The sequence below is a fragment of the Cheilinus undulatus genome, linkage group 15, assembly GCF_018320785.1.
Source record: "Cheilinus undulatus linkage group 15, ASM1832078v1, whole genome shotgun sequence".
NCBI classification, from domain to species: Eukaryota; Metazoa; Chordata; class Actinopteri; order Labriformes; family Labridae; genus Cheilinus; species Cheilinus undulatus.
In genome coordinates, this window is record NC_054879.1 from 24,103,233 (window position 1) to 24,129,854 (window position 26,622).

General features: G+C 40.0%; 2 protein-coding genes across 20 annotated transcripts in view; one reads left to right on the plus strand and one right to left on the minus strand.

Moving 5' to 3' along the window:
* ankrd44 (ankyrin repeat domain 44) overlaps window positions 1–14,821 on the plus strand; it is a 55,696-nt gene extending 40,875 nt beyond the window's left edge. For 2 of the 3 annotated variants that reach the window (XM_041806739.1, XM_041806740.1), the window contains exons 14-28: window positions 109–249; window positions 2,027–2,092; window positions 4,115–4,226; window positions 4,484–4,555; window positions 4,668–4,869; window positions 5,075–5,162; window positions 5,244–5,361; window positions 5,661–5,883; window positions 6,696–6,783; window positions 7,648–7,731; window positions 7,872–8,017; window positions 8,144–8,226; window positions 8,805–8,887; window positions 9,092–9,183; window positions 9,722–14,821. In XM_041806739.1, the coding sequence (XP_041662673.1) occupies window positions 109–249; window positions 2,027–2,092; window positions 4,115–4,226; window positions 4,484–4,555; window positions 4,668–4,869; window positions 5,075–5,162; window positions 5,244–5,361; window positions 5,661–5,883; window positions 6,696–6,783; window positions 7,648–7,731; window positions 7,872–8,017; window positions 8,144–8,226; window positions 8,805–8,887; window positions 9,092–9,183; window positions 9,722–9,981 (1,858 nt within the window). In that variant the 3' untranslated portion in view covers window positions 9,982–14,821. The remainder of the gene's footprint in view (window positions 1–108; window positions 250–2,026; window positions 2,093–4,114; window positions 4,227–4,483; window positions 4,556–4,667; window positions 4,870–5,074; window positions 5,163–5,243; window positions 5,362–5,660; window positions 5,884–6,695; window positions 6,784–7,647; window positions 7,732–7,871; window positions 8,018–8,143; window positions 8,227–8,804; window positions 8,888–9,091; window positions 9,184–9,721) is intronic. The other variant, XM_041806742.1, reaches the window with a different exon arrangement.
* Window positions 14,822–16,021: 1,200 nt separating this feature from the next.
* The window catches only part of pikfyve (phosphoinositide kinase, FYVE finger containing), a 54,221-nt gene continuing 43,620 nt past the window's right edge, over window positions 16,022–26,622 (minus strand). For 16 of the 17 annotated variants that reach the window (XM_041807026.1, XM_041807027.1, XM_041807029.1 and 13 more), the window contains 16 exons: window positions 23,360–23,468; window positions 23,127–23,281; window positions 22,434–22,530; window positions 22,074–22,131; window positions 21,856–21,981; window positions 21,278–21,398; window positions 20,835–20,930; window positions 20,672–20,752; window positions 19,804–19,898; window positions 19,646–19,705; window positions 19,268–19,444; window positions 17,489–17,592; window positions 17,277–17,405; window positions 16,810–17,071; window positions 16,624–16,698; window positions 16,022–16,470 (listed from right to left, as the gene is read on the minus strand). In XM_041807026.1, coding sequence (XP_041662960.1) covers window positions 16,355–16,470; window positions 16,624–16,698; window positions 16,810–17,071; window positions 17,277–17,405; window positions 17,489–17,592; window positions 19,268–19,444; window positions 19,646–19,705; window positions 19,804–19,898; window positions 20,672–20,752; window positions 20,835–20,930; window positions 21,278–21,398; window positions 21,856–21,981; window positions 22,074–22,131; window positions 22,434–22,530; window positions 23,127–23,281; window positions 23,360–23,468 — 1,861 coding nt within the window. In that variant the 3' untranslated portion in view covers window positions 16,022–16,354. The remainder of the gene's footprint in view (window positions 16,471–16,623; window positions 16,699–16,809; window positions 17,072–17,276; window positions 17,406–17,488; window positions 17,593–19,267; window positions 19,445–19,645; window positions 19,706–19,803; window positions 19,899–20,671; window positions 20,753–20,834; window positions 20,931–21,277; window positions 21,399–21,855; window positions 21,982–22,073; window positions 22,132–22,433; window positions 22,531–23,126; window positions 23,282–23,359; window positions 23,469–26,622) is intronic. The other variant, XM_041807015.1, reaches the window with a different exon arrangement.

A 26,622-nucleotide genomic window follows, 5' to 3' on the forward strand; every position in this document is an offset into this window, starting at 1 on the left:
TGAAAGCACATAAATATGGCAGCATATCTACTGTACATCCATAGTTCAGGAATTAGATATCCAACAATCACAGTAAGACTTTCCCATCTCTTCTTGTTGATTCTTCAGGACTCCCCTTCACTACGCTGCAGCCAGCCGTCACTTCCAGTGTCTGGAGACTCTGGTTGCTTGTGGTACCGCCATCAATGCCACTGACCAGTGGGGGCGCTCTGCGCTGCACTACGCTGCAGCCTCAGACCTGGACAGAAGGTGAGCTGGGAAGTTTTGAGTTGTTTATGCTGAACAGGCCCCCAGGTTTTGCAATGTTATTATTTGGTGGATTAAACTGAATCCAACCAGTCCTCTAAGCTTTTTCACTACCTACAATTATTGCTAATTTCACTGATGTTTGCAAAAATTTAAACACTTACCCTGTTTGTCCCATAGCATTGGTATGCCATGAATCTCACATCTTTAATTTTAACAAAACTAATCTTAATGGAGACTCCAAACAGAAAATCCTTATTTTTGAATATTAATCCATATTAGCTGTCTACGTATTTCGTCCCCTCCTAATGCCTTAGTGATGTCTGTTCACCAATCAGAGGCTGTTCTCTGAACTTTACTCCAATCAAATTACCTGACACACCAGACAGACTGTTTCATATCTCCACTGCATGGATATATTTCATATTCTACCTAAGAAAGCATTTGGGAAGGGCAGGACTTTTCAAAAAATTCTCCAAAGGTGACTGGACAGATTTTCTGACTGTCACATTCCGAACGGGCCAATTCATCCCAGAGCCAGTCAGGAGATGTTCAAAAACATCTTCTCTGCCAGAGCAAGCTTTCCATGACAGAAAATGATGTAAAAGAAAGATTGTGAAGCCCAAAGAGCTCAACAGTGTTGTTTGAAAACTAAAAATCCCATTCAGTTTCTACATTGTGTGATTGTTTATTCGCCATGATGTCATAATCATCTAAGGTAGACTTACAGCGTGGTACATAAGTTTGAAACGATAGTTTATGCTCCTGGAAGAACAAAAATGTGTATGATGTTAGTATTGCTATAAGGAAATAATGGTTGATCTGCAATTTCAGGAAAAAGTACTACACTACCCACAATCCTAGAGTGGCAAAGCGATCTTTCTGACTGGTGGAGCCTGCTGTTAAAACATTATTATAAACATATCAATGCTACAGTCAATTTAAATATAGAAAAAAGGTCCTTGTTTGTATTTTAAGTTTTAAAAGCTGTCCCTGTAGTAAGGGAATTGCCATGGATTGTGGGATGTGTAGTTCATACACTCAGGTTTAAATATGAGCACAGTTTTTGTCTTTTTCTCTGTTTTCCAGTGACATTTTGGTGCAAATCAGATGTTTGGTAGTTCAAGGTTTCAGTTGGCTGTCTGGCTTGGTTCTAGTATTAAAAATAATGCTTTTATGATTTCTGATATGTCAATAGAGGATTCCATTGAAGAAATTTACTTCAGGAACCAGAGTGGATAAAAGTCTTGATAGCCACTGTTGAGCTCTACAGAAGGCTTCATTCAAAACTGTGTCCCAGTTTCTCACAGCAGATGTGCAAAACATTTCAACTTTTGTTCCAGTTTCTTCAAAAATGTGCCTTAAAATCGAGCACTCAAGGCAGTAACAAAAAAAAAGGCTTGTGAAACCTGGAAGGAGTGGAAACTCCTGAAATCCTCAGACTGAGCATAAGATGAGGAGAAAGGCAGGAAATAGGTTCCCACTTCTTCTGTGGTGTTAATGTGTGTAGCTGTCTGCTGCTGCATATAGATAACCCGATAGCTCACACCTCTCTGTTTCTATGGTAACTGGAGGTGATTCTGAGGTGAGGAGAGTCAAACAAGGCTGACAGAATTATGAATCACAATGCAGCACAGACACATGAATTCAGTTGTTATGAACTGACTGTAGTATCTTTAGATTTAACCACTAAAACATAATATTTTGTAACTTATTTCTATCTCACCCCTTCTTTCCCCCCTCCATTTGTCTCCCCCCTTCTGTTTTTCTCCCCCTGCAGGCGGCGTGTTGCTCTGGAACCAGAGAGTGAAGGAGTCCAGGCGGAGAGGGAGAAAGAGGCAGCGCTGTGAGTCCACAAAGAGAGAAATATGAGGGGAAAATAACATAAAGCTAAGGAATTGAGCTAATCAGAAAAAAGGTTTAAGATGATTTGGTTTGGTCAGTGTGAATGAAAATATACTGCACTCAGGTACCAAACCTGAGTCTGTTTTGAGAGGTGGTTTCAGGTATTGCTGTAGCTGACACTAACACAAGCACACACTGAGTGCGAACCGTGCCGTAATATGGGACAGACAGTTGCATCACTTCTGCAGTTTGTCCACTTTACTAAATGCACAGTGATGCATGATCAGATTGTAGTCAACAAATGGTCTTTAATGACTCACTTTACAGATGACTGCAAGTTTTAGTCAACAAGTAGAGCTGTAAAAGCATGAACGCCTCCTGTGTCTTCAAAAACTGTTGGATCTGCAATGTGAAGGCCCACTTCATCTTTTGAGCCTTATTGGAGATTTGTAAGTATGAGGAGGGTAATTGTTGGCGTCTTTAAATGATAAAAAAATCCACAGTGGCAGGATGATCTTCTTTGCTGACATGAAACATGAACAGTCATTGTTCAGGTCATGACCTAAGCGGGTGTCAAAAGTGACTTTTTCTTCTTCTTGGTGGATTTGCAAACCAGCTACGTGCTGTATACATACACAGGTAGACTTGTGCACAGTACAGTGTGACTGATGTTAAAACTAGCTAGCAATCGTGCCCGATGTGAATGTTATTTTCCTCGAAATAAATAATGTAAATTCCTCCACCAGAGGGCTCCTAATCAAAACAATAGCAAAATATTATACATCCTTATCAATTGACATTTTCTGATAGGGATTCACCTCATAGCCTGCTGTGCAAACATAGAATAGATCTTCATTTAAAATCATTTCAAACCCTTTTAGATGATTTCCCATAAATACAGTCTTAATATCCCCATCTATTTACAGATCCATATTATTAGGTGATGTCTGAGGATTTTTATGTCATTCACATTCATTCTTGCAATCTGCACAATAATCCACCACGGACCTCTGTGAGTTTATACTGATGTTATTGTTTAATAAAATAAAAATCATAAAACAAACTTGCCATAGAGATTCTTAAGATTCTTTACCACAGCGGAGAGAATTTCTGTCAGCTGAGGAGAGAGGGCACGTGGATGTGCAAAATTTTTGCTTCCTACTTCCTGTTTGAATCAAGTACCTTTTCCAACAAAAACCTCTCTCCTTATGGTGTATTTACTAAATTACAAATCACCACCACTGCTTTTGTTTCACGGATGAATTTTTCATATTGTGGGAGAAAAGCTGATTGAAGTGGCCTTCCTGATTTATGCTGCAAAATACTCATTTTCCGAACGCACACAGCACTATAATCTTACTTTTTATTTTAAAGCTACACCTTCAGTTTGCTACAGTTGACTTGATCTCACAACCACTGCCATTGTCCATCCAGCCTCTTCCTTATTGATGGGAATTCTGGCTCCTTTTAGACTGGTTTCACAGCACAGCGTCCAGGAACTTGGGCCAGCATCCAAGTACACTTGACACCAATGTCTGGTTCCATTTGATCAGTGTGAAAGCAAACAAACTGCTCCTGGGCATTGTAATGGAGTCATTATTACTGGAGAGCACACTCATATTTTTAATGACTTATTGATTCTGGGCTCAGATTTTTTGTCAGACTTTGATCTTAGATTTTCTCTATTTGTGCTCTATATGTCTGCCTGTAAAACTGACTCTGATTATCCTCTGTGCACACGTAAAAAACTTTAATGAAATATTGAGTGTTTAATTTCAAATAACACTTAAAAATAGAGCTGTAAAGTATGTATTGTTGATTAAATAACTGCTGTGTGTGTTTTTTTAACTGATTTATTCATTAAAACGTCAGATATTTACGTATTTATCTTCCTGTTTAAATGTTAATTTCCTTGTTTTTGTGCCGGAGGACTTTATCTTGAAAATAAATAGTGAATCTCAAAGTTTTATCCCTGCTGGAAATGTTTGATTAAGGAATAATCATTGTGTTTTTTGTGCTGCAGATGTTTGGAGTTCCTGCTGCAGAGTGGAGCGACGGCGTCTCTGAAAGACAAACAAGGCTACAGTCCCGTTCACTACGCTGCAGCCTACGGACACCGGCACTGTCTGGAGCTGGTCAGTATGAAGGAGAGAGAGCGAGCGAGCGAGAGGGAGAGAGAGAGAGAGAGAGAGAGAGAGAGAGAGAGAGAGAGAGAGAGAGGGAAATGGAGAAAGAGGGAGAGGAAATAGCTGTGTCGTGTGATGCTGCCTGCAGGCCTTTTCCTTTGTCTGTTGGCTGATCAGATTTCTGCTGAACACATGCTGATGTTCAAGTTTTGACCTGATTTGTGACCAAAACTTTCTCCTGATATGTTTTTGTTTTTGTCCTGCAGCTTTTAGACAGAGATGACAGCCACCAGGACGACCCTGAGGCTTCGAATGCCCGGAGCCCACTGCACCTCGCTGTAAGTCTGAGATTTAATACAAGAAAAGAAGAAGAAATTCATCAGCATTCACAGGAATCTGTGAATTTTTAACATTTTAAGTGTATTGTTTCATGTTTGTGTCTTGGTGTAGGCTTACCACGGCCACGCTCAGGCTCTGGAGGTGCTGCTACAGGGAGAGAGAGAGGTCGACCAGGGGGACGAGTCGGGGCGGACTCCTCTGGCCCTCGCTGCTCTTCGTGGTCACACTGACTGTGTTCACACACTCCTTGGACAGGGGGCATCACCGCGCACCACTGACACTCAGCATGGACGCACACCTGTTCACCTGGCAGGTAAGGCTATTGTGTTTGTGTCAGTAAGAGTTCTCTGCACCTTTAAAATATGAATAATGTCTCAGATTTTCTCTGATTTGGTTTATTTTTCTGCTGTTGATGCAGAATCTGCTCCCGAAGCACTGGTGTGTCACATAGCTTTCTATTAATAAACATCTCTCTCTCTCTCTCTCTCTCTCTCTCTCTCTCTCTCTCCTTCCTCAAGTGATGAATGGCCACACGACATGTGTGCGCCTCCTTCTGGATGAATCAGACGGTTCAGAGCTCGTTGATGCTGCAGACTCTCAGGGACAGTGAGTGCTCTTCTTTTGCTCCATGTGCGCCTCTGTCTTTTTTCTTTCTTTTGTATTTCTCTGACAGTTTTCCTCCTTCAGGACTCCTCTGATGCTGGCAGTGGCCGGAGGTCACGTGGACGCTGTGTCGCTGCTGCTGGAGCGAGAAGCAAACGTCAATGCGGCGAATAAACATGGTCTGACCGCGCTGCACCTCGGGGTGAGCATTCAGCTGAATCTAAAACCTTTCACGTCCTTCTTTCTGCTGCCTTCTCTTTTTTGGAAACCTTTCCTGAGACCAGAATGAGCTCCTAAACAGTTTTACTCTTTCAGTGTTTTCCTGCAGGTCAGTTATTTAAAATGTATCTTGAAATTGACTTTAAGAATTAGAAATATTACCAAATTGATTTACTTATTATGCCTTTAAATGAAGAATAAATGTCTGAGGTATGAAATACTAAAATTAAAACAAAAATGCTTAACATATTGGTATTTTTCTTTACCTGTGTTGTCTCCCAGCTGCTGTGTGGTCAGGAGGAGTGCATTCAGTGTCTACTGGAGCAGGAAGCCTCTGTGTTGCTTGGAGACTCTCGAGGTCGGACGGCGATCCACCTTGCAGCGGCTCGAGGCCATGCCTCCTGGCTGGGTGAGCTGCTGAGCATCGCCTGCTCGGAGCCGCCGTCTCTGCCCCCGTTAAGGGACCACAGAGGATACACGCCGCTGCACTGGGCCTGCTACTACGGTCAGTTATAGATCCTTTCAGTCTGAAATAATAACAAATATAGTACAAATATAAAGCATGATTTAAGCTTCTGCATTGAACCTACACCATAACATGCACCCAAACCATCTGTAGCCATGAACACTTGCAAGGGCCTGCGCACATATCTGACATGCCCTTCCTCAAAAATTTAACTATCCATTGAAATGATGCAGACAGCCAAGCCATGTGATTGGTCTGCAGGCTCCCAGTCTCAGAGTAATGTCTGCTGACACAATGTGTGTGCTCTTAATATAAATGAATACAACTAGTCAAATATACTCACCAACATCTGGAAACATCAGAAATGCATTCCCTCATGGTTGTCCCTCAGTGGCTGAATATGAGCCACACATTCCCCCTTCCTCTGCCACAGCAGCTGCACTGATGTCTCATCTTTTTTCTTCTTTACAATAACTGTAGTATAATGTACCGCTGATCAGTATCAGCTCCAACTCTAATACAACACTTGAGTCTTGCAGAGTGATGTGGACAAACTCACGAAAATGTGGTGCTGACAACAGCGCAGACTGCCACAGAGTAGAACAGATGCAGAAGTATAAGCCAGGCTTAATACTGTCTTTCCACCGTGGTTTCATTCATTTTTACTTTTTTGTTTTTCCCAATAGATTCTTAAAAGTTGTTTCATACTTATTTCTCCACAGTAATTAAAAAAAATGAACTCACTCTGGTATTACAGAATAAAAAAGCTCAATCACTAAATACATTTTTCAATGTTATAACAGCCTTTACCAGAGCCACATCCATTAATGTCTGTGTTAATGTATGCCCAGGTCACGAGGGCTGTGTGGAGGTGCTGCTGGAGCAGAAAGGATGTCGATGTATTGATGGGAATCCATTCACCCCGCTGCACTGTGCTGTGTAAGTCAAACTCATTTAAAGGATCATATACAGCTATTTCATCTACTTATTTTCACTAAAATCACTTTTCCTCTTAAAATGAGTAAGATTAGATTTAGAAATAGATGAAAGAAATAATGATTTTGTTATTAAAGTCCCTGTAAGTGATTAAAAAAATAATTTTAGGTTTGTTGTATGAAAGGCCACTGTTTTATAAAGCGCCAGGTCAAATTTTAGTCATGAAAAGCATCTCTAAGTTTATTAAATTATGCTTCAAAATCATGAAAAATGTGGCAGTACAATCTACTGTAGGATGGTGTGGGTGTGTCTGTTGACATGGGACCCTGCCTGCTTTGACATTGTCATAAATAGATGTACATACTTTATTTGAAAATCATGATTAGAAACATATTATATGATGGCATATTAGGGCCACCCTAAGAGATTTTTTAAAATATCTGTTAATTTTTTAGCTAAAATGTAATAATAATAAAAAAAATCCAAATCTTTGGGAAAAAATTTTGACATATAGATGTAAATTCACAAGAAAATAAACTCATAAATTCTTAAGGAAAAAGAATGAATATTTCTGTGTAAAAAGTTTAACTTTTTGAATTTAGAGACTTAAAAAATTGAAATTTTTTAAATCCATAAAATCATAAATTACAACATTGTAAGGCAAAAAAAATTATAGGAAACCAGACTGAAAACAGTGGATTTTTTAATTTAATTATCAAAAAAATTCAAAGCTTGGGTTCAAATACATCGACTTTTGAAGTAAAATAATTCTATTTTTTTTCTCATAAATAAACAATTTTTTCAACTTGAGAATTTCGGGGTTTTTTTTCTTGAAAATTGACGGACCATCTTTAATTTCTTTTACAGAGTGAATGATCATGAACCGTGTGCATCTCTGCTGCTGGAGGCGATGGGCTCAGACATCACTGGCTGCAAGGACTCAAAGGACAGGTGAGATCTCCTTGTGCAGTCTGAGTGTTGCAGATAGGGGGCGCTACATGAACAATAACTAAGCAGACACAGTCAGTATAAGTCATTTTTACCTGTAATCTTCTACTGTGTCTCCTCTCTCCACCGCTCCGGTCTTGTAGGACTCCTCTTCACGCAGCAGCGTTTGCTGGTCATGTTGACTGTGTCCAGCTGCTTCTTTCCCATGATGCACCTGTGGATGTTGTAGACCAATCAGGACGCACCGCACTGATGATGGCAGCAGAGAAAGGCAGAGTGGGAGCTGTTGGTATGGAGATTTGTTTTCAGGGTTAACCCCAGCTTTGCTGGTTGGTGTTGATATTTATATTCATTATATTAATTAGATTTATATTTATACATTTTCACGTGTTTTCTGGTTTTTCTTGTGTTTCAGAGGTGCTGTTGACCAGCGCCAACGCTAACTTCAGTCTGACAGACAAAGACGGGAACACCGCTTTACATCTAGCCTGCAGTAATGTAAGTGTCCACATGAGGGCTCTACCCTACACTCTAATTAAAAAAAACATTTCTAGCCGGAGCTCAAGCTTTATTTAAAAAGCAGTTGTTTGGTCTCCATGAAGATTTTTTTTGTACTTTCAGAAGTTTTTTTTTTTTTCTGTAATTCACCTTTTGTGGTCTGTCAGAACAGTAACAGCAATGTAGACATTAGAAATAATAATAATAATAGCAAACAAAAATTAAAAGTAAATAAATATAACAACCATTTAGATAAAACACACACGCACACCCACACACACACACACACAAAAAAAAACACAAACAAAAATAGTACATTCGTAGAAACATTCACAGGGTTAGCACTGGCAGTGTCCATCACATCAGATTGGCAACGTCTTTCATGTTTACTATCATCATAATCTCATATTGCATTTGTCTCTGGAACCTTTTTCATGATGGTATTTTGATTTACATTACAGTCATATTCACATACGTTACATACCTATAGATACATATGAATAAAAGTGCCCCCTTCTTCTTGGCAACTGACTACTGATATCATAAAAAGAGGTTTATCTGATGTTCTGTATTTAAAGGGGAGGGAGGAGTGTGTGATGTTGATCCTGGAGAAACTGTCTGACTCTGTGCTCATCAATGCTACAAACACAGCACTGCAGACGTGAGTATCTAAAACTTTCAACTTTTGTGCAAATGAGGATAAGATCTTTACTTCACACAGTTACAGAAATCAGAGAAATAAGCATGTTTCCAGGAGGAGGAGGTTAAGGAGGTGGCAAAGAGGAGCCTGACTGAAGAGAAGATCTTGTTGACTTCATCTTCTGTATCTTATTTTCATAAACCTTTACTGTGTCTGTGTTTTCAGTCCTCTTCATCTGGCGGCTCGTAGCGGTCTGAAGAAGGCTGTTCAGGAGCTTCTGTCTCGAGGAGCAAACGTTCAGACAGTGGATGAGAACGGTGGGTGACCCTGGTCGTCTTCAGGTCTGAGCTGCACGCTGTGGTCAATGTTTGGCATGAGTGTTTTTCTCAGTTACAGCATGAACTCAGCTAAACTAATGAGGTGAATTAGGTGTTGTCATGTGGCTAAAGAAAGGTATTTTTGTTTTTAAAGAGGGTTCCCCCTGGTCGTTTGGAAACCATACCTCATGTTCCTCTTAGTTTGTGCTCCAGGTATCTCCACATATATATATGTAAGGCTGAATCATTATATTATTGCTCTTCAGATATCTCTAAATCTGATGAAAGTTTAGCTCATCACAGACCATGGGAACCCTGCTTGTAACAGCTGGCTTGTCCGTTTTTGTGTCGTGGTCGTCTATGTCTCTGTGCTCTCTGTGCCCCCTTCCCTTCATGTTGTGGACTGTTCGCTGGCTGAATTCTAACTGAATGCCGCTCCGTCCCTCCTCTGTCTTCTGCTTCGCCTTCCCTGCTTCCTCCATGTCCACGTCTCGCCCTCCTCCTCTTCTTCCTCTCTCTCTGTCATTCTCTCTCTCAGGTCTGACGCCTGCTCTGGCTTGCGCTCCTAGCAGAGAGGTGGCTGACTGTCTGGCTCTCATTCTGGCTACCATGATGCCTTTCTGCTCCCCTTGCAGCTCCGGGGCTCCCTCCCCAGGCGCTCTGCTGAGGCAGCTGCCCCACCAGGGGGGGAAAGGTCTGAGTATTGGCCCCCGGGCCCCACGCAGCCCCAGGAACCCCTCCGGACCTTCCAGTGAGGGAACGACGGAAAACGACTCGGAGGATTCTGAGACTTTCTGACGTCTGCAAACCGACTCTCTACCCTCCTACCTGGAACTGTGCACCTGAACTTTAACCCCGCCTCCTCGTTTTCGAGGATACATGCAGTTTTGAGAGCGCTCTTCAAGTTGGAGGGTAGAGACTTGGTTTGAAACAGTTTGGATATTTTCTGCTCATCATGAGGGGAAAAATGTACAGAATCGCTCCTCTTAGTGCCCTTTTTTTCAGAAACATTAAGCGGATTAATGAACTGAATCCTTCAGATGAAGAAGTTGCTCCACAAAGAAGATTTTGATCCGGATCTGTTCGGGTCTGCATGCTCGTCACACCATGGTTTGTTCCTTCGACTCACGGGTGCTTAAATCCAAACCAACCTCGGTACTTCAGCCTCTGCTCGCCTCAGAGACTCGTTTTTGTCTTAAAAAAGAAGAAGCCATTTTTAACTCTTTGTATAAAATGAAGTAGAAAACTAAGAAAACTAAGTGTAATTTTAACCTTTTTATGATTTTTTTGGCTTGTTGTTGTACCAAATATTTGACTTCCACATGTTAATAATGAATATGACCTGAAGGAGAAAGGTACGTTGAGCTGGATTTTATAAAATTTTAACAACTGATGCACAATTTTAACTCTGCTATTAGGTTTTATAAGCTGGAATGTGAAGGGTGCAGCCTTCAAAAATGTTAATATATCTAAATAATCACCAGGATTAAGGGTAAAGAACACGGGTACGTTTCCATTCCCTCATTTGTGCTTAGATAATTTTAGGATAAATGTAAGTAAACGTGAATCAAGAAGGCAAAAGAATGTCAGAATGTTGAGAGTTTTACTTCTGTCTATTTTGCATCTCCATACATCAGTGTAAAACTGTAAATATTTCAGGTCATAAAGTGGAGTAATACCTATATATTTTTCCATAAATGTAATGGCTTTAAGTTAAGGAGTATGTTTTTTCTCTTACATGTTCTTCATTACCTCTGATATTTTCAACAATTTCCAAAGCTGAAGAAATGCTTAGTTTCTGTAGTTTTAACAGGACATATCATAGCATCAGCGGACCACCAATTGGGAATATCAGGGAATCACTTCCATGATTCCCCACACTCAACTTAGTCTGTTATTGACTGTTTGAGATCCCTCTTAAATGGCATGTTTCTTGTCTAAAATTACTAAGAAAAAACTAAAATATACAGAGACCTCCCTCGTGTAAATCCAAAGGTACATTTCACAGGAGATGCACCTAACCTATCACACCAGCTAGACTGTCTAGATATTGTGTGGTTATATTTCAGTTCAATCTGGAAAACCTATTCAAAGTGTGCGGGAAGGGCAGGAGTTTTCAAAAAATTCTCAGAAGGTGATTAGATCAATGTTCTGTCTGTGACATTCATGATTGGCCAATCAGAGCAACAAGACAAAATGAGGTAGTAAACATGCACAGTCCTAACGTGAGCTCTACAGGTTAGCGCTGACGTGATTGATGGAAAGCAGAGCTTGTCTATGAATGAAACTAATGCTGAAGTATATTGGGAGACATGCAAAAACACCTTCACTGCTAAGAGAAACTTTTGATTTGGCTCTTTGCTCTTGTTTTTATAAAGAAATTTGGCCCAGATCTGAGAGAACTGCTGCTTTGCCAGTGGTTCCCAAACTTTGTCTTCACTCACTGTACACATCAATGTGTAAAAATATGTAAGCGTACAACAAATGCACCGGCAGCCACAGTTTTGTGAAATAATCCTTTTTTTTCATTTAGCATGACATAGAACCTCAAAATTTTGTTGAAATAAGAACTTCCATCACCTTAAACATAGTTTTAAAAACCTGACTCTGAAGAAATGCATAATAGCGCAAAAAAACAAGAAATTCTGCTAAAATTAAAAAATGGTGAAAATGTTTTTTAAGCTTTATACTTTAATTTCTGCAATATATTTCATTGATTATTGTGGGCTTTTGTGCTTTAGAGCTTGTGAGACTGCCACTCTCAGTTTATTTCCAATGTCCAGATTTGATCTAGGCAACATCAGAAAAAACCTACCTATGGGTAGTATGTTGCAAAAGAAGGAGTGTCCAGGGCTCTCCTGCCCAGCAGTGGGCCCTCCTTTTCCACTCCAATCCAAAATGCAGACATTCTGGGACTTCAAACACATTGTTGTCTCTGAGGTAACACCAATTAACTTCTCAACTTCTCCAGTGCTTAAGTCATCAGCTGGTGTTGCTTTGCCTTGCCTTAACACCCCCCCCCTCGTGCCGGATATAATAAATGAACCCAAAAGAATGTGAGCTATTTTCCCTGAAATTTACATCATGACTATATCTTTGCAGTGAATATTTTGTTTTCTTCCATGTCTGTAAAACATGGATGAACTGGTTAATACTGTCTGAAAGGAGGATCCATCAGTGATCAAATGAGGGAATTGAGACGTACCTGTGAATAGAAACAGGGTTTGTGCAGACGTATGAGTCAGAAGTTTTTGCATCTTAACTTTTATTGTCCAAAATCACCTCCTGCACAGTTTGACCTCCTTGTGAACCAGAACTTTTCCATCTGGATGTTTCTAAATGTTGAAATCATTGAAGCACAAGTCCTCCTCCACTAAGACCAAAACGTCTGAAAAGCTCTTTCAGCTCCCTTCAGTTTTTATTTTCTCCTCCATGATGGTACAGAAACTGCCAGCACTTAAATGTAAAGTAACACAGGGCCTTCACCCCCCATCTGTCTGTCGACCTACCAGCGATGTGCCATCGTCTCAAACGTGTCCAGTGCCTTGATGTTATTTAAAATTAAAACAAATTCTTTTTTGGTAGATCCAAATAATCTGATATTTAAAGGATCAGCTCAAAAAAACAAAACAAAAAAACAAAAAAGCTGAATGCAGGTGTTTTTTTAACTGTTTTAATATTTGTCTCTCAGATTTCTGCCTCAGCTCAAATAAGAAGCTACAATTTGAGGATTATTTTGGTCATTTTTATTTTCCCATATAATGAATGAAAATTTGGGAAGTGGCAAAGAAAGACTGAAAAATCAAAGATGGATAGATAAATAAATAAACTTAGTCAGGGTGAGCTGCTGAAGTAAAAACTTGTTAATACACAAAAATGCTGTTCTGGGAGAGTTCTTAATAGAGTGGTATTGGATAATTGCTTAAACAGATACAGATATCAGTACCCACGATTTCACCAGTATCAGACGTACTTCTGATACTGGTATCTGAATCGGGCCAAAGCTACTTACAATTTCAATTTTTCTTTTGATTTGTACTTTTATGAATTATCTCTGAGTACATTAAGACTCCTGCACGGTTTGACCTCCTTGTGAAGACTAAGACTTAAAATTTGCATTTCTTTTTTTTAAATTGCAGTTATCAGAGCTTATTGTTTATTTTTCTTTCCTTTTATCTTTTACTGGCAGATGTGGGCTTCCATACAGCTGAGATTAGGGAACAAGCTTCAAAAAATGCATTGTAAAATCTTTTTGATCAACTTTCAGGAAAAGTAAAGAATATAATAAAGAACACAAAAATGTTCCTAGATAGGCATAGAATAATTTTTCAGCAGTTTGAGTTGCAAAAGTTTCAATATGGAGACAGAAATCTGGACAAATGAAAGCCAAACATGTTGCACAATTAGTGCTTCAAGTCTATTTTAATATGATTAGATCATGAACGTTCTTCTTTTGTTTTTTTATTGAGCTGGTTCTCCAATATCTCCGGCATAATCTTTGTGGTTTTGTTACACTGAATGACAAAGTTTGAGATATTTGTTTGATCTGTGTGAGAAATATGCAGTTTTATTTTTAATGAATTTCTTTGTCACTCCGCTGTTTTGTCTCGTGTCAATTTGTTGATATTTTTAATATTTTCTTCTTGTAAACAAAAAACATGAAAAGACCAAAACCTTTAGCATCTCTGTAGTTAGAACTTTAAACTTTTTAGTTTGTCTGTGGTTGTCAGACATAAATCCTGTTTAGAAAGATGTCATAAATACAAGCTTTGACTTCTTTAATAGGTCTATTTTTCTTCTCGCAGATAGAAATTATGTTTTTTTTTTTTTTTTTTTAATCAGATGTTAGTCAAGCAGGAGAAAATATGCAGTATTTGTGACTATTTCCACCTTCAGATTAATCCACAATAGATGGTCTAGTGAGTTTTTCTCAGCCGCAGGACGGTTTATCATTACTCAGAAACTTTAATATTTAAAAAAAAATAGTGAACATGTTAACAAAGTGGCTCACTGACATGTTTTTACATTTTTTCTGACACATTGGAGCTCAAAGGAAGGAAATGCCCTCTTTGTTTTTGGTTCTGGTCTTTTCGTGAATTTTCAAACAGTAGGAAAATACTAGAAAATCTCCAAACTGATCATTTAATTTGGCTGTGTGTGAGTGTATTTTATTTTAGGTACTGATATGAAATGATTTTGTATATAATGTTGAAGTATGAAATTAAGACCTCCATTATCACAGTAACACAGGATGACGTCTCCATCCTGATCAGATGAAGAATTTGTTGATTTTTATTTTCAGGGTGAAATAATCAAAATGAGTGTATATTGATGATTTGTAGTCTAAATTTAATCCCTGTTAGCTGCAGTTTGATTAAAAACTGAAACTTAAGCACACAGTAACAAGCACAGTGTCATTGTGAAGGTCTGCTGAAAGACTGAATCTGTCCACCAGTATTAATATTATTATTTTAAATCTTACATGAAATGATCTTCACCAGTGCTGACAATCACTCCGTCACCTGTCTGATGATTTTCATACAGTTCCTGATGCAGTACCACATGCTGACGGCTGATTTTCAGCTTCCCTTTGTTTTTTTTTATGAATTGTACAATAAATAAAAAAAATCAGTTTGAAGAGTTATGGTTTTGTGTTTCATTTCCTCTGATTTAGGAGACAGGATGGCTGTTCTGCCCCACACAGTAGTGCTAATGTTCATTTTCCATGTTTATAGTGTTATGGCGCCATCTTGTGGTAGTCAGGCACATTATTTTCTGCTCTAGTGTATTTTACCTGTACTTCCTATCTAAACCAGAAGTAGCATTTTTGGACCATTGTGTAGTCCCTGGATGCACAGTTCAGGCTAGTTTCTTTCCTTTCTGCTTTCTGTAGCATTTTTTTGCAAGTACAAATTTAACCCTCTACTGAATTCCTCAAAGTGCTCAGTCAAGACCAGAAGTGCTGAGATGTGGTCTATCGTAGACCTCTTAGGTGTAAAACCTGGCCACTGGTGTTGTGGGATCACAGATCCTGGCACTGAGAGTGATTTAATACCTCTGTAGTCATGACTTCATCTACCTGGTAAAAAAAAAACATCCCTTATTTGAATTAACAGTTGGGTGGACAACATTAAATTGAACATAACATATCAACATCAGGTACTGATGTCTCTTTATGTCATGAGATATTATTTGCCAATGGCTGATCGTCAACAGGGCTGATACTGATGTTAGACATATCCGTGCATCCCTACGTGTGACTAGGCCACACTCCAGTAGCAGCTGGGATTAACTCAAACCCTTCATCATGGGATGAGTGGTGGAGGTAATAGATGGATACTTGTTTGTAAAGTCAATTATTCCTTTTCTTCCTACAAAGTTAGCTGTACATAAAATTTAAAAAAGTCACTGATGGTCATCAGTAGCTCTTAAGCTACCAACATGACATATCTAAAGTGCAGGTTTGGTCTTAAATGGTGCAAAAACAAATAATATCTGATTCATGGTAAGAAAATCAACCAAAAGACATGCAAGGAAAGCTTAACGTGGGAATATCACGAGTTCTTGCTCAGACATTTAAATCATTAGTCAACAGTAAAATAAAATAATGGTCAAATCTTGTTCAAAACAAGATTTCTGCACTTGCCTTTATACAAACACTTAAAAAAACTTTAATTTTCAAGTGTTTTTCATTAATTCCACTCGTGTCCCATATTGATTTGTTCATTTTTTGTCACTTTAACAAGCAATAATAAAAAAACACCCAAACACTTGTTGACTTTAACAAATCATCATTAATAATCTTTTAATAATTACATAATCTCTGTACATTATAAACTTTAAATTACACAGATTAGTTTGTTTACCAAACTAGAACCAATAAAGTGAATGTTTTCAGTCAGACTCATGGCACTATTAAAATAAAAATAATCCAGTCAGGGTTAAATTATAATCTGATAATACTGTAGTATATCCCCTGGGTTAAATCTGGTCTAAATTGTACGTTAAGGCAGCAGATGCAGATTGGAGCTGCTGAGTGGAATGACGTCAGGATTCAAACAGTCCAGTGTGCTTGTTGGTCTCATTGAAATTCAGGAAACTGATGTTACTGCATAGACAGACAGAGAAGGAGTGTGTTTCTGTTTGTGCTCCTGGACAGTGAATACACCTCTCAGCAGTTGATGCCCAGGCCGGTCCAGTGATCTGGGACCATCAGGAAGTATTTATCCATGGCCTCACAGAATCGAGCTCTGTACAGCTCCGGGGAGACCACGGTGGGCATTTTTCCTACACAACACAAAACACAACACAAAAATTCAAGACTACAGTTCATTACAAGAGTAATTTTTCTATATAACTGCCCAACCTAAACTTTTGATCATGCACTAGTAGATGAAAATAGGGTAACGTGGACATGGTATGGAGAGCAGTTAAAGTTACCTTGACCACCCAGAATCCCAGTGGATTTGACCACCATTTCCAGTCTCTTATCCCAGGTAAATGTGCGGATATAATCTGAAAGAGGAGAAGACAAAGAACTTTAACTTTAAAAGAACATCACCAGAGAAAATACAAAGAACCTCACGTATTAAGTTAAAACAGCTGAAAGCTTAGACGACTCCTCACCTATGATCCCAACCACCAACTGGTCAGTGGCGTCATCTCGTCCCACTAGCAGCGAATAGTCTATAATGAGGTGACTGGACAGGAAGTAGGCGTCACTGTGGATGGCGGCTCGCAGGATGGCCTTACAGTGGGACCGGATGTAAAGCGGGTTGTCGTGGATCAACTTCAGGAGGTTCTCATCCAGCAGCACCACCTCACAGCTCTCCTTCCCCGAGTCTGTCTTCACGTTACGGTTTCTGAGAGAGCCCTTCAGGTCAAACACCTACAGAGAAAACACGAGCGCTGATGAGGACAAAAGAGAAAGCCTGCAAGCTCTCAGGAGGAAGAACAATCAAAGATTGACTTCATCTCTTTTCCAGCAGATCGTTTTATTTCAAAGTCACAGATTTTAAACAGTAGTTAATACATTTGCTAATTTGACAGTTCCTTATGTCTAACGATAATTGCAGCTCTGTCTTGTGTCTTACCTGGGCCATCTTGCGTCCATAGAAAAGATTTTCCATGACAAGGAGGTCCAGTTTCTTCTCCGTGTTGTTCTGAGAGTTCTTGTATCCAATTCTGTAAACACCCAGGATCTTAGCCAGCGCTGTTGGCCTCTGGGGAACAAAATTTAGAGTAATGTAACTACATCTCTGATACTAGACCAAAGATACGTAAACTTTTTTTTTTTGCCTCATACTTTCTGCTGAACAGCCCCGGTGATGTAGGTGAAGTAGTGAGGAGCAAAATCCAGGAAGGACTGAACCTCCAGTCTGGGCATCTGCTTCAGGATGAACCGGTCATCTGAAGGAGCGGAAGATGAGACAATTCATGTTATATAAAAGTTTAAGAGCTGCATAGACAAGGCTTATTTCACTCTTTTCAAGGGATTAGTTGACCATACCACAAATGAAACAAAAACGCTATGAATCTATAGCCCAGATTAAGACTCAAAGCAACAAAAAAACACAAGTTTTTGTGTTGACTTATCAAAGTTTATCTTTGCAACAAGGCTACAATCAGGACTTTGCACAGACACATGGAATAGTCAGCCAGTGCAAACCAAGCCAACTGGGAAGGTCTGGAGGCCACCTACCCCCTTTTAAGCATTTAAAGGCTTATTTAGCAGGTGCTTCATTGTTGCCACCGTGCTTTTCTGTGTTTTCTGAAGCAGCCTGCATGTGATAATTACATCTTTCTCAGAATGAAATGATGAGAAAAGGGGATTGAAAAGTGAGTCCTGACTTCTTGGTCAAATTACTTTAAACATCAAGAAAGTGGAAACACCGGCTGTAACTTGGTGACTAGCTGGAAATATAGCTGGCAGCTGGTACTAGCAGACATTTACAGGTTCTCTACACATGATATCATGCAGCAGTGGAGAACTCCTCTTTGGGGCAAGTAGTGATTTCTATATGGAGAAATGCTAACAAGTCATTTTTGAATGGTTGTCCACTACACCAAACGTTCAAGGCACAAAAATATAGACAGACTTTATTTTTAAGCTACTAGTGTGTCACAAAAGTAATGAAATATTTTAGCAAAATCAAAAAGTTTACAAAAAATGCCTTACGGCAGAACAGTAGCAGGCAGCAATTTAAAAAGGCTCAGTCTAAAGACTGGAAGAGCCCTTGTGTTTGGCCCAGTTTGGTTCAGCAGAGTTTTGCCTTTGTCTGGCACATTAAACCCTGATCCCCCCTGTGTTTCTTCAGCTGATGTCTGTCCAGTCTTGCTTGTTGTGATAGGAAATCCGTCTCTTTTGAGAGATCCAGATTAAGGCTGAACGATTTGGAAAAAATAATCTAATTGCATTTCTTCCCCCAATATTGCAATTGGGATTTAATATGCAATCATTTTTGAAGTTCTCATCTTAAGTATTTCTAAACAAACAAGAAATAAATCATTCTATATTATAGTGAACATAATATTTGGTAGATTAAACTAAGGCTGAACAATTCCTGAAAAATATTTAATTGTGATCATTTTAGATATGAACTGTAATATTGAAGGGAATGATGATTTTATATCTCTCATTTATAATAGACAAACCTTTTAAAAAAAATAAGGATTTTACTATTGCACTGTTTCAAGGGTGTCCAAACTTTTTCCACTGAGAGCCGGATTAAAAAAACTATAAGGCAAGTGTGTGTCTCTGCTCTGCCTGCTGTCAGACAACAAACATTTTTAAATTTACCTCTGCAGTATACAGCGGCCCGTTGTGCAACAAATGTTAATCTGGCTGATTATAGCATGGCCAACAGCTGATGGATGTGCGACTGACAGATGTTGAGATGAGAACAAGATATGATGAAGCAGTGATTGAATCAAAGCTCAACCAGCCTCTTGGCACAGTACAAGACTCTTTAAGGCTCTTGTCTCCCTTCATCTGACCAGACGATGCAAGACAACTGAGTAATATGTCATGAGTTGAAGAAGCTGCTGTCTTACTGTGACTTTGGTATTTGTTTTCAGTATTTACCTTCTGTAGCATAGAAGACAGCTCCAGATTTCCCTCCTCGAGCCTGCCAGTTGACACAGTGCGACAGTGATCGGATAAAATCCTCTTCAGGACTCTCCATGATCTCCTCACGCATCTTATGAAACTCCTCGGCATAGTAGATCCGACAGTAAAACTTGGCGTTGGCATCAGAGAACTCTACAAATGCAACCACAGAAGAAGACCCTATCAACTCCACACATCTACTCTATGGTTACTTTCACTTTAAGAAAACAAAAAGGGCAGCACCCTGTAGGGCTATGATTACACCAAATGTTGCAACAATTTGCCCTGCACAAGTTCAAGTCAAAACGCAGAAATGTCTTTTAGGACAGAAGGTTATAAAGAAGAAGTACTCACGTAGCTCAATGTGTGGATTCAGAGTCTGTTTCTTCTGTTTGTCTCCCACATCTGCATCCTCTGCACAGGACAGGGACAAGAATGAAGCATTACACCAAAAGGATTTCATCTTAAGGTTTCACTTATATGTTATATCATCATCAGATCCAAACACTCACTGAGGGGATCCACATCCACGCTGTTTCTGCTCTGCTGTGACGAGGTAGACTCACTGGGTCTGGCTGGGCTGCTCTTAGCTCGACTTTCCCCACTGCTGAAGAGATTTTGAGATTATATCAGCTCTCTATGCCTATAAATGTTTTTGTTCTGACTTTAGTTTGAAGATTTAGAGACTGATTTTAAGAAAAGCTCTCAGTGAATGGCCTGAAATTAGGGAAAAGGCACTTTTATGTACCAAAAACAACAGATAAAGAGGCAATACAGGATAATAAAACTCTACAAAATGGGTCGTATTTGCACTTTAACACAAGAGGATATATTTTGGACTTTTACATTTTTAGGTTGAAAAGAAAATGTCTTTCACTGGTGTGTTTTCAATCTATTTTTTAACCAGTAAACAAACCTAAACCTTACTTTTTCACTCTCTATCTGTAGGATAAAATAAGATGAACGAAAGCCCTGTGCCAAAACATGCAAGTGTTCTTTTTAATTTTTATCTGAGACAAAAAGACTAGAGAAATGCTTTGACCTCCATAACTTGTATTTTGACATGTGCTACCTTTTTTGAAACTTCTAAACAACATTTAAACTGAAGCTGAGCGTTCTGCTTATAATTTTTAGTGATGTGGAGCACAATCTTCCCCTCCAGATTAAAAAAAATCTGTCATCCCTGAGTCTTCATCAAAAAATCCCATACAGTTTCAGCATCGTAGATCTAAGATTGCCCTGATTCAGAAAAAGACGTGCTGAAAAACCAAATCAACAAATCAAGTAACATCTGTTCTGGTGTTTTCTGCACAAATTCCAAGAAACTGCAACATGTCTGAGTTTTTCTATGAATGAATTTCATAGCAACCTACTTCATACCTGGTAGCCTGTGGAGTCTCATCACCGCCTGTGTTTGACACTTTGGAGAGATCATCAAGAGATGTTTTATACTCCTTACAGCTGAAAGAGACAAAATGGCACTGTGTTTTATAAATTAATTACAGAAGCTTGGAGATGAGACAGAACTGAGAGGAGTTTTTACCTGAGAGCAAAGGCGATGATAGAGCTCGGCTCTTTCTCGCACACAGCGATGGGAACACGCTCATGTTCGTACATCAGGTAATGTTTGTCCGGTTCACTGTCAACACAAAGAACGCAACAAAATCAGAGACAAACCAGAAATTCAGTGGTAATTTACTGCACAAAAATTTAAACTAGTACCTTTTATTGCTTTCTTAGTGAAATTTAAGTTTAACTTAAGGTGAAATAAGAATGTTTGATTTGTTTTACATTTGCAAGTTGAGAATTAGCTGATGAACAAAAATGTTTTTCTCATTATATATTTAATAAAATAAACATTATTTGGATATAAGATAACCAGAAAACTGTAAAACATTTAGTACTGGTTAGAAGCTGGCATCTTCTGATCAAAGAATAAATGAATTAGTAATCAATTAATCTCGCAGAGATGAGAGTTTTACTTACAAGGGGAAAGGGATGGGGTTGTAGCTGTTGCCGGGCAGAAAGTTGGCGAGGATTGCTTTCATAGTGGATTTCTCCTTCACCTGGCTATCCGTGGAGCCCAGCAGGTGTCCGTCGAACACGTCTGGAAAAAAATAAAAACACCATTGTTCATCTGTCACAGGTTAAATCATAGAAATACTAAATTTTAAAGGTCAAATATTTTGCAAAATAGACTTTTTTCATGCTTTTCTATCAAAATGTACCCCTGGCCACAATCCCAACAAGAATCAGAAAAATCCATTCGCTCCCCTCTCTCTTTCTCCACCTTTCAGAAAACATGTGCTTAAACAAGCCATTCTTAGATTTTCCCCTTATGATGTCATGTGGGGAGTTACACCCCCCCCCCCCAGGTTCGGGCCAGGATGATCCTCCAGCAGGGCTGAAACAGAGGGGTTTTTAGATATGCACAAATCCAATACTAGAGTGTTTTTTCAGCAACAAACTTCACAGGCATGTTTGTGGACCTCTGAGACCAAATTTAACTGGTCTAAAAGGGGTAAAATATGTGACCTTTAAGAAGTTTTTGTTTGTTTTTGAACCTTCTGGTATGCTGACAGAGTCCGGCTCGGATGAGGAAGGACCAGGTGTGATGGGGTCAGTAGAGGGGTCTCCTGGCGAAGGCAGCATGGAGGAGGTTGAGGGCATCGGACAGAGATGACGGTCCTCTGTTAGTGAAACAGGTGAACAGCGACACTTAGGATTATAATCATTTTTATTTATCAAAATAACAGAAGTTAAATCCTGTTTGAAGAGTTACCTTTCTCTCCGTTCTGAACCACTGGTGAGGGGTTACGAGGGGAGGAATCCAGGTTGTTCTACAGTACATAGATACATGGACAAACTGGTGAGATTAGATAAAAAATCCAACATTCATTTTTTATGGGACAATATTAAGGACCGGGTCTTATTTAGCAAACTTTAAAAACAATTTAAAACACCCTTCACATCCAGATTTAGTCCAATAGGAGCGGAAGAAAATCAGTCTAAAAGGGGTAAAATGGCTCAACAGCAGACAACTAATTTCTGGAATACTTCCCCCAATCAGAAGCTCCAGGAAAACTGAGACCGTGATCCTGTTAAACACAATAAAATGCTTGTGACTGGTCATGTTACCAACCTTGTTTTCATCAGCGTTGGTCTGTCTGTGTCGGCCTGGGCTTGGAGGGACAGACAGACGTTTTCTTCCTTTCTCCTGCTGGAACAAATCCTGCAGCCTGAGAGAGAATGAGATGATTATTAACTCCTGTCAGTTCACCCAGTCATCCTTTTTCAAAGTAAAACCGTTTTAAGTAACTGGGGTGGGAATCACTAGTGGCCCTTCCATATGATATTATCACGATACTTGGGTCACAATATGATATTATTGGGATTTTAAGCATTTTGCGATATATATTGCTATACATTGTTATCTATACCATTTTATCAACTGTTTAGCTGATTTAGCATTAGCCTTGCCTTCATTTTGATCGCATTAATGCAGTATTTTATTTTCATGCAACACTCCTTGCAAACCCCATTTGTCATGCCCATCTCATTTGTGCCCTGCTTGCATTCCTAATGTCCTTCCCCTGGTGCTGTCATGTTTGATGTAATAACTCTCTCCTGCTCTATGACTGTCACCTCTGCAGACCTCACTGGACAAACAATTGGTATCATTTTTCCATTATCATAGACTTCAATTCATATTAGCAATTGATTTGAAAAAAATCAATACTTGGTGGATGAGACGATACCATGACAAAATATCCCAATACCTTGCTGTATCGATTTTTTCTCCCACCCCTATTAAATAAAGTCTGTGGTGACTGACCTGCCATTCCAGGACTGTAGCATCTCACACAGACTCTGTTTCTTCATCACCAGAGACTCGAGAACGGCCTGCAGCTGCTGAGGAGAATCTAAACCGCAGGCCTGGAGTCGAGCCTGGAGCTTGTCGATCCAGCTCCTCAGCTCAGCCTCCTCCATCTACACTCACAGAGAAACACCACAATGAGCTTTAACAACCACTTTAAACAGATGACACTTTCTGAGAGAAAAACGTACGTCTTTCTGAGCAAACAGGTCCTCCATTTTTTCCTCTCGTGTCTTGCTGAAGGTGTCGGTCTTCAGGGAGGTGAGGCGGTCGTCTATGGCCAGGTACACCTGAGTCACTCTGAGGAGGAGAGCAGAGGTAAACATCAGACAGAAAACAAAAAAGGTTAGAAATTGGTCTGGTTTCTACAGAGGTGTCAGATACTACTTGTGAGTGGCACAGAACCCCCAACCACTTGGGCTTTTTTTCCTGTGCAGCAGCCCCTCACTGTCAAATCTTTCAATAAATGCATTTCCATAAGATCCTGATTGTGCGTGTATTCCAGCATTGCTTGTTGTCTGTTCAATAACAGTGATTTTTCTCAGTATTACCTGGTGAGTTCACACATCAGTTCACATTGACTTCACACAAAAATTAACCAGAGGGCAAGACAAATTTTGAGTAAAGTTGGGGTGAAAAATCTTCACAAGGAAATCTTGAGGCAGGGAGAGAAGCAGCAAAATCCCCCCAGAGCAGAACAGGCATCAATGGCACAGAATGACATTGATTAAGTCAAAAGTAGAATAAAGGAGGAGCTGCGGTGGAGGAGGGTCACCTAAAATGGTTTGCAGAGGGAGTAACAAAGCGTAGCCAGGAAGTTACTAAGTTTAAATATGGCAGCACAGGCCCAATTAGCCAAATAACATGAAAAGAAAGCAGGGCTGTATGTTAATTTTTTTTGCCCATAGCGCTGGTGCTACAGAGGTTGACAATCTTGTAGCACAGAACAAAAACCTGTAGCACAATATATAAAATGTTTGTTACATCTCTAAAACCAACATGTAACCAAAATATATGCTTAGTAAATTAATGTACTTGAAAAACAAAACCATAACAGCCTAACTTACAGCTCTCAGGTAATGTCTACAATGTTACAATGTTACAATGTCATTTAGCAGACGCTTTTCTCCAAAGCGACGTACATTTGAGAGCAAGAACAACACAAGCAATGATCTAGACAAGAAGAAACAACATCAGTAAGTGCCATCAAGTGCTTCAGGTTCAATTGGACGCAAGTGCTGCCGTGTAGAGTTTAAGGCAGAGTACCTAAAATATACGTTGTTTATGTAGTTTTTTTTTGTTTTGTTTTGGTTTTTTTTTTATGTTTTTTTTTTTTTTTGTTTGTTTTTAGACATCAACAATGAATCAAGGAAAATGTGGGATTACTAATCGCCATTCATTAGGCTTCACAACAACTATTTACCAAGTACCAAGTGCTGGATCATTCCCAAAGAGCTGGGCAAAGAAATCCCAGAAGTAGAGCAGGACAGTGCGAGCTAACTATAGTTGGGAAACTCATTCAACCACTGGGGACAGCAGTGGAGAATAGTCTGGCTGAGACTCAGTCTACTACTGGGGACAACAGTAGAGAATTGCCTAGCTAAGTGCAAAGTGTTCTCTGAAGAGCTGGGTCTTTAGCCTTCTCTTGAAAGTAGACAGGGAGTCTGTAGATCGAATGGAGTTGGGTAATTCATTCCACCATTTAGGGACAACAGAGGAGAAGAGTCGAGCTAGTGATTTAGGAGCATGATGTGCTGGAAGTACCAGGCGCCTTTCGCTGGCTGAGCGTAGTGGGCGAGAAGGGGTGTAGACCTGGATGAGGGACTCCAGGTAAACAGGAGCAGTTTTAGTTACTGCTTTGTAAGCAATGATTAGAGTTTTGAATTTAATGCGAGCTGCAACTGGAAGCCAGTGTAGAGAGATTAAAAGAGGCGTGACATGAGCTCTCTTGGGTTGGTTGAAGACCAGACGTGCTGCTGCGTTCTGGATCAACTGCAGAGGTATAACTGTGCATGCAGGTAGGCCTGCCAGTAATGAGTTACAGTAGTCAATACGTGATATTATAAGAGCCTGTACTAGGAGTTGTGTAGCATGCTCTGTCAAGTAGGGTCTGATCCTCTTGATGTTGTAGAGGCGGCGGCAGGACCGAGCAATCGAGGCCACATGGAGCTTGAAGGTTAGCTGGTCATCAATCATGACACCCAGATTCGGGCTGTCTTAGTGGGCAAGAGATTATTTGATCCAAGCTGGATATTGATCTGCGGTTCCATAGTGGGACTGGCTGGGATGATAATGAGCTCAGTTTTGGGCAGGTTGAGCTGAAGTTGACGTTCCCTCATCCATTTAGAAATATCAGCAAGGCAGGATGAGATCCGAGCTGAGACAGTTGTGTCATCAGGTGGAAAGGACAGGAATAGCTGTGTGTCGTCTGCATAGCAGTGATAAGAAAAGCCATGGGAGCGGATGATTGCACCAAGTGAGGTGGTGTATATTGAGAAAAGTAGGGGACCAAGCACAGACCCTTGAGGCACCCCTGTTGATAAGCCATGCAGTTTAGACACTCCTCCCTTCCATGATACTCTAAAAGATCTCCCTGTGAGGTAGGACTTAAACCACTGTAGGGCAGATCCTGAGATACCAAGTGAAGAGAGTGTGGAGAGGAGGATTTGGTGGTTTACTGTGTCAAAGGCAGCAGACAGATCCAGCAGTAAGAGAACTGAGGACTGACCAGCTGCTCTGGCCAAGCAGTGATTCCGTTACCGACAAAAGTGCAGTTTCAGTAGAGTGGCCCGCCTAAAGCCAGACTGATTCTGATCAAGTAGATCATTGTTCTGCAAGTGTTCTGAGAGCTGGTTGAAGACTGTGCGCTCCAGTATTTTTGATAGGAATGGGAGAAGTGAGACCGGCCTGTAATTTTCAACCAGGGCTGGGTTGAGAGTGGGTTTTTTGAGCAGTGGTGTAACCCGCGCTTGCTTGAAAGCAGCTGGGAAAACACCTGTGGACAGAGAGGAGTTAATGATACAACTCACAGCAGGGCTGATTGTGGGCTCAATCGCCTGCAAGAGATGTGATGGTATCGGATCGAGGGGACAGGTTGTGGGCTTAGAGTCAAGCAGAAGCCTGGTGACCTCGCTCTCACTTAGTGGAGAGAATGAGCTAAGTGATGCATCACTAGCTGGTGGCAGAAAACTGAGTTGGACAGGCTCAGAGAATTGGTTGCTGATGGCACAAACCTTGTCAGTGAAGTAGGAGGCGAACATGTCTGGAGTCAACATACTGGAGGGTTGTGGGTTTGAAGGAGAGAGGAGCGAGTTAAAAGCAGAGAAGAGTTTGCGTGCATCAGTGGCAGCACAGATCTTTGATTGATAGAACGCCTTCTTAGCAGATTTTAGAGCAGAGGTAAAACAGGACAGTTTTTGCTGATAAGCACTCAAGTCAGTGGTTTGTTTGGATT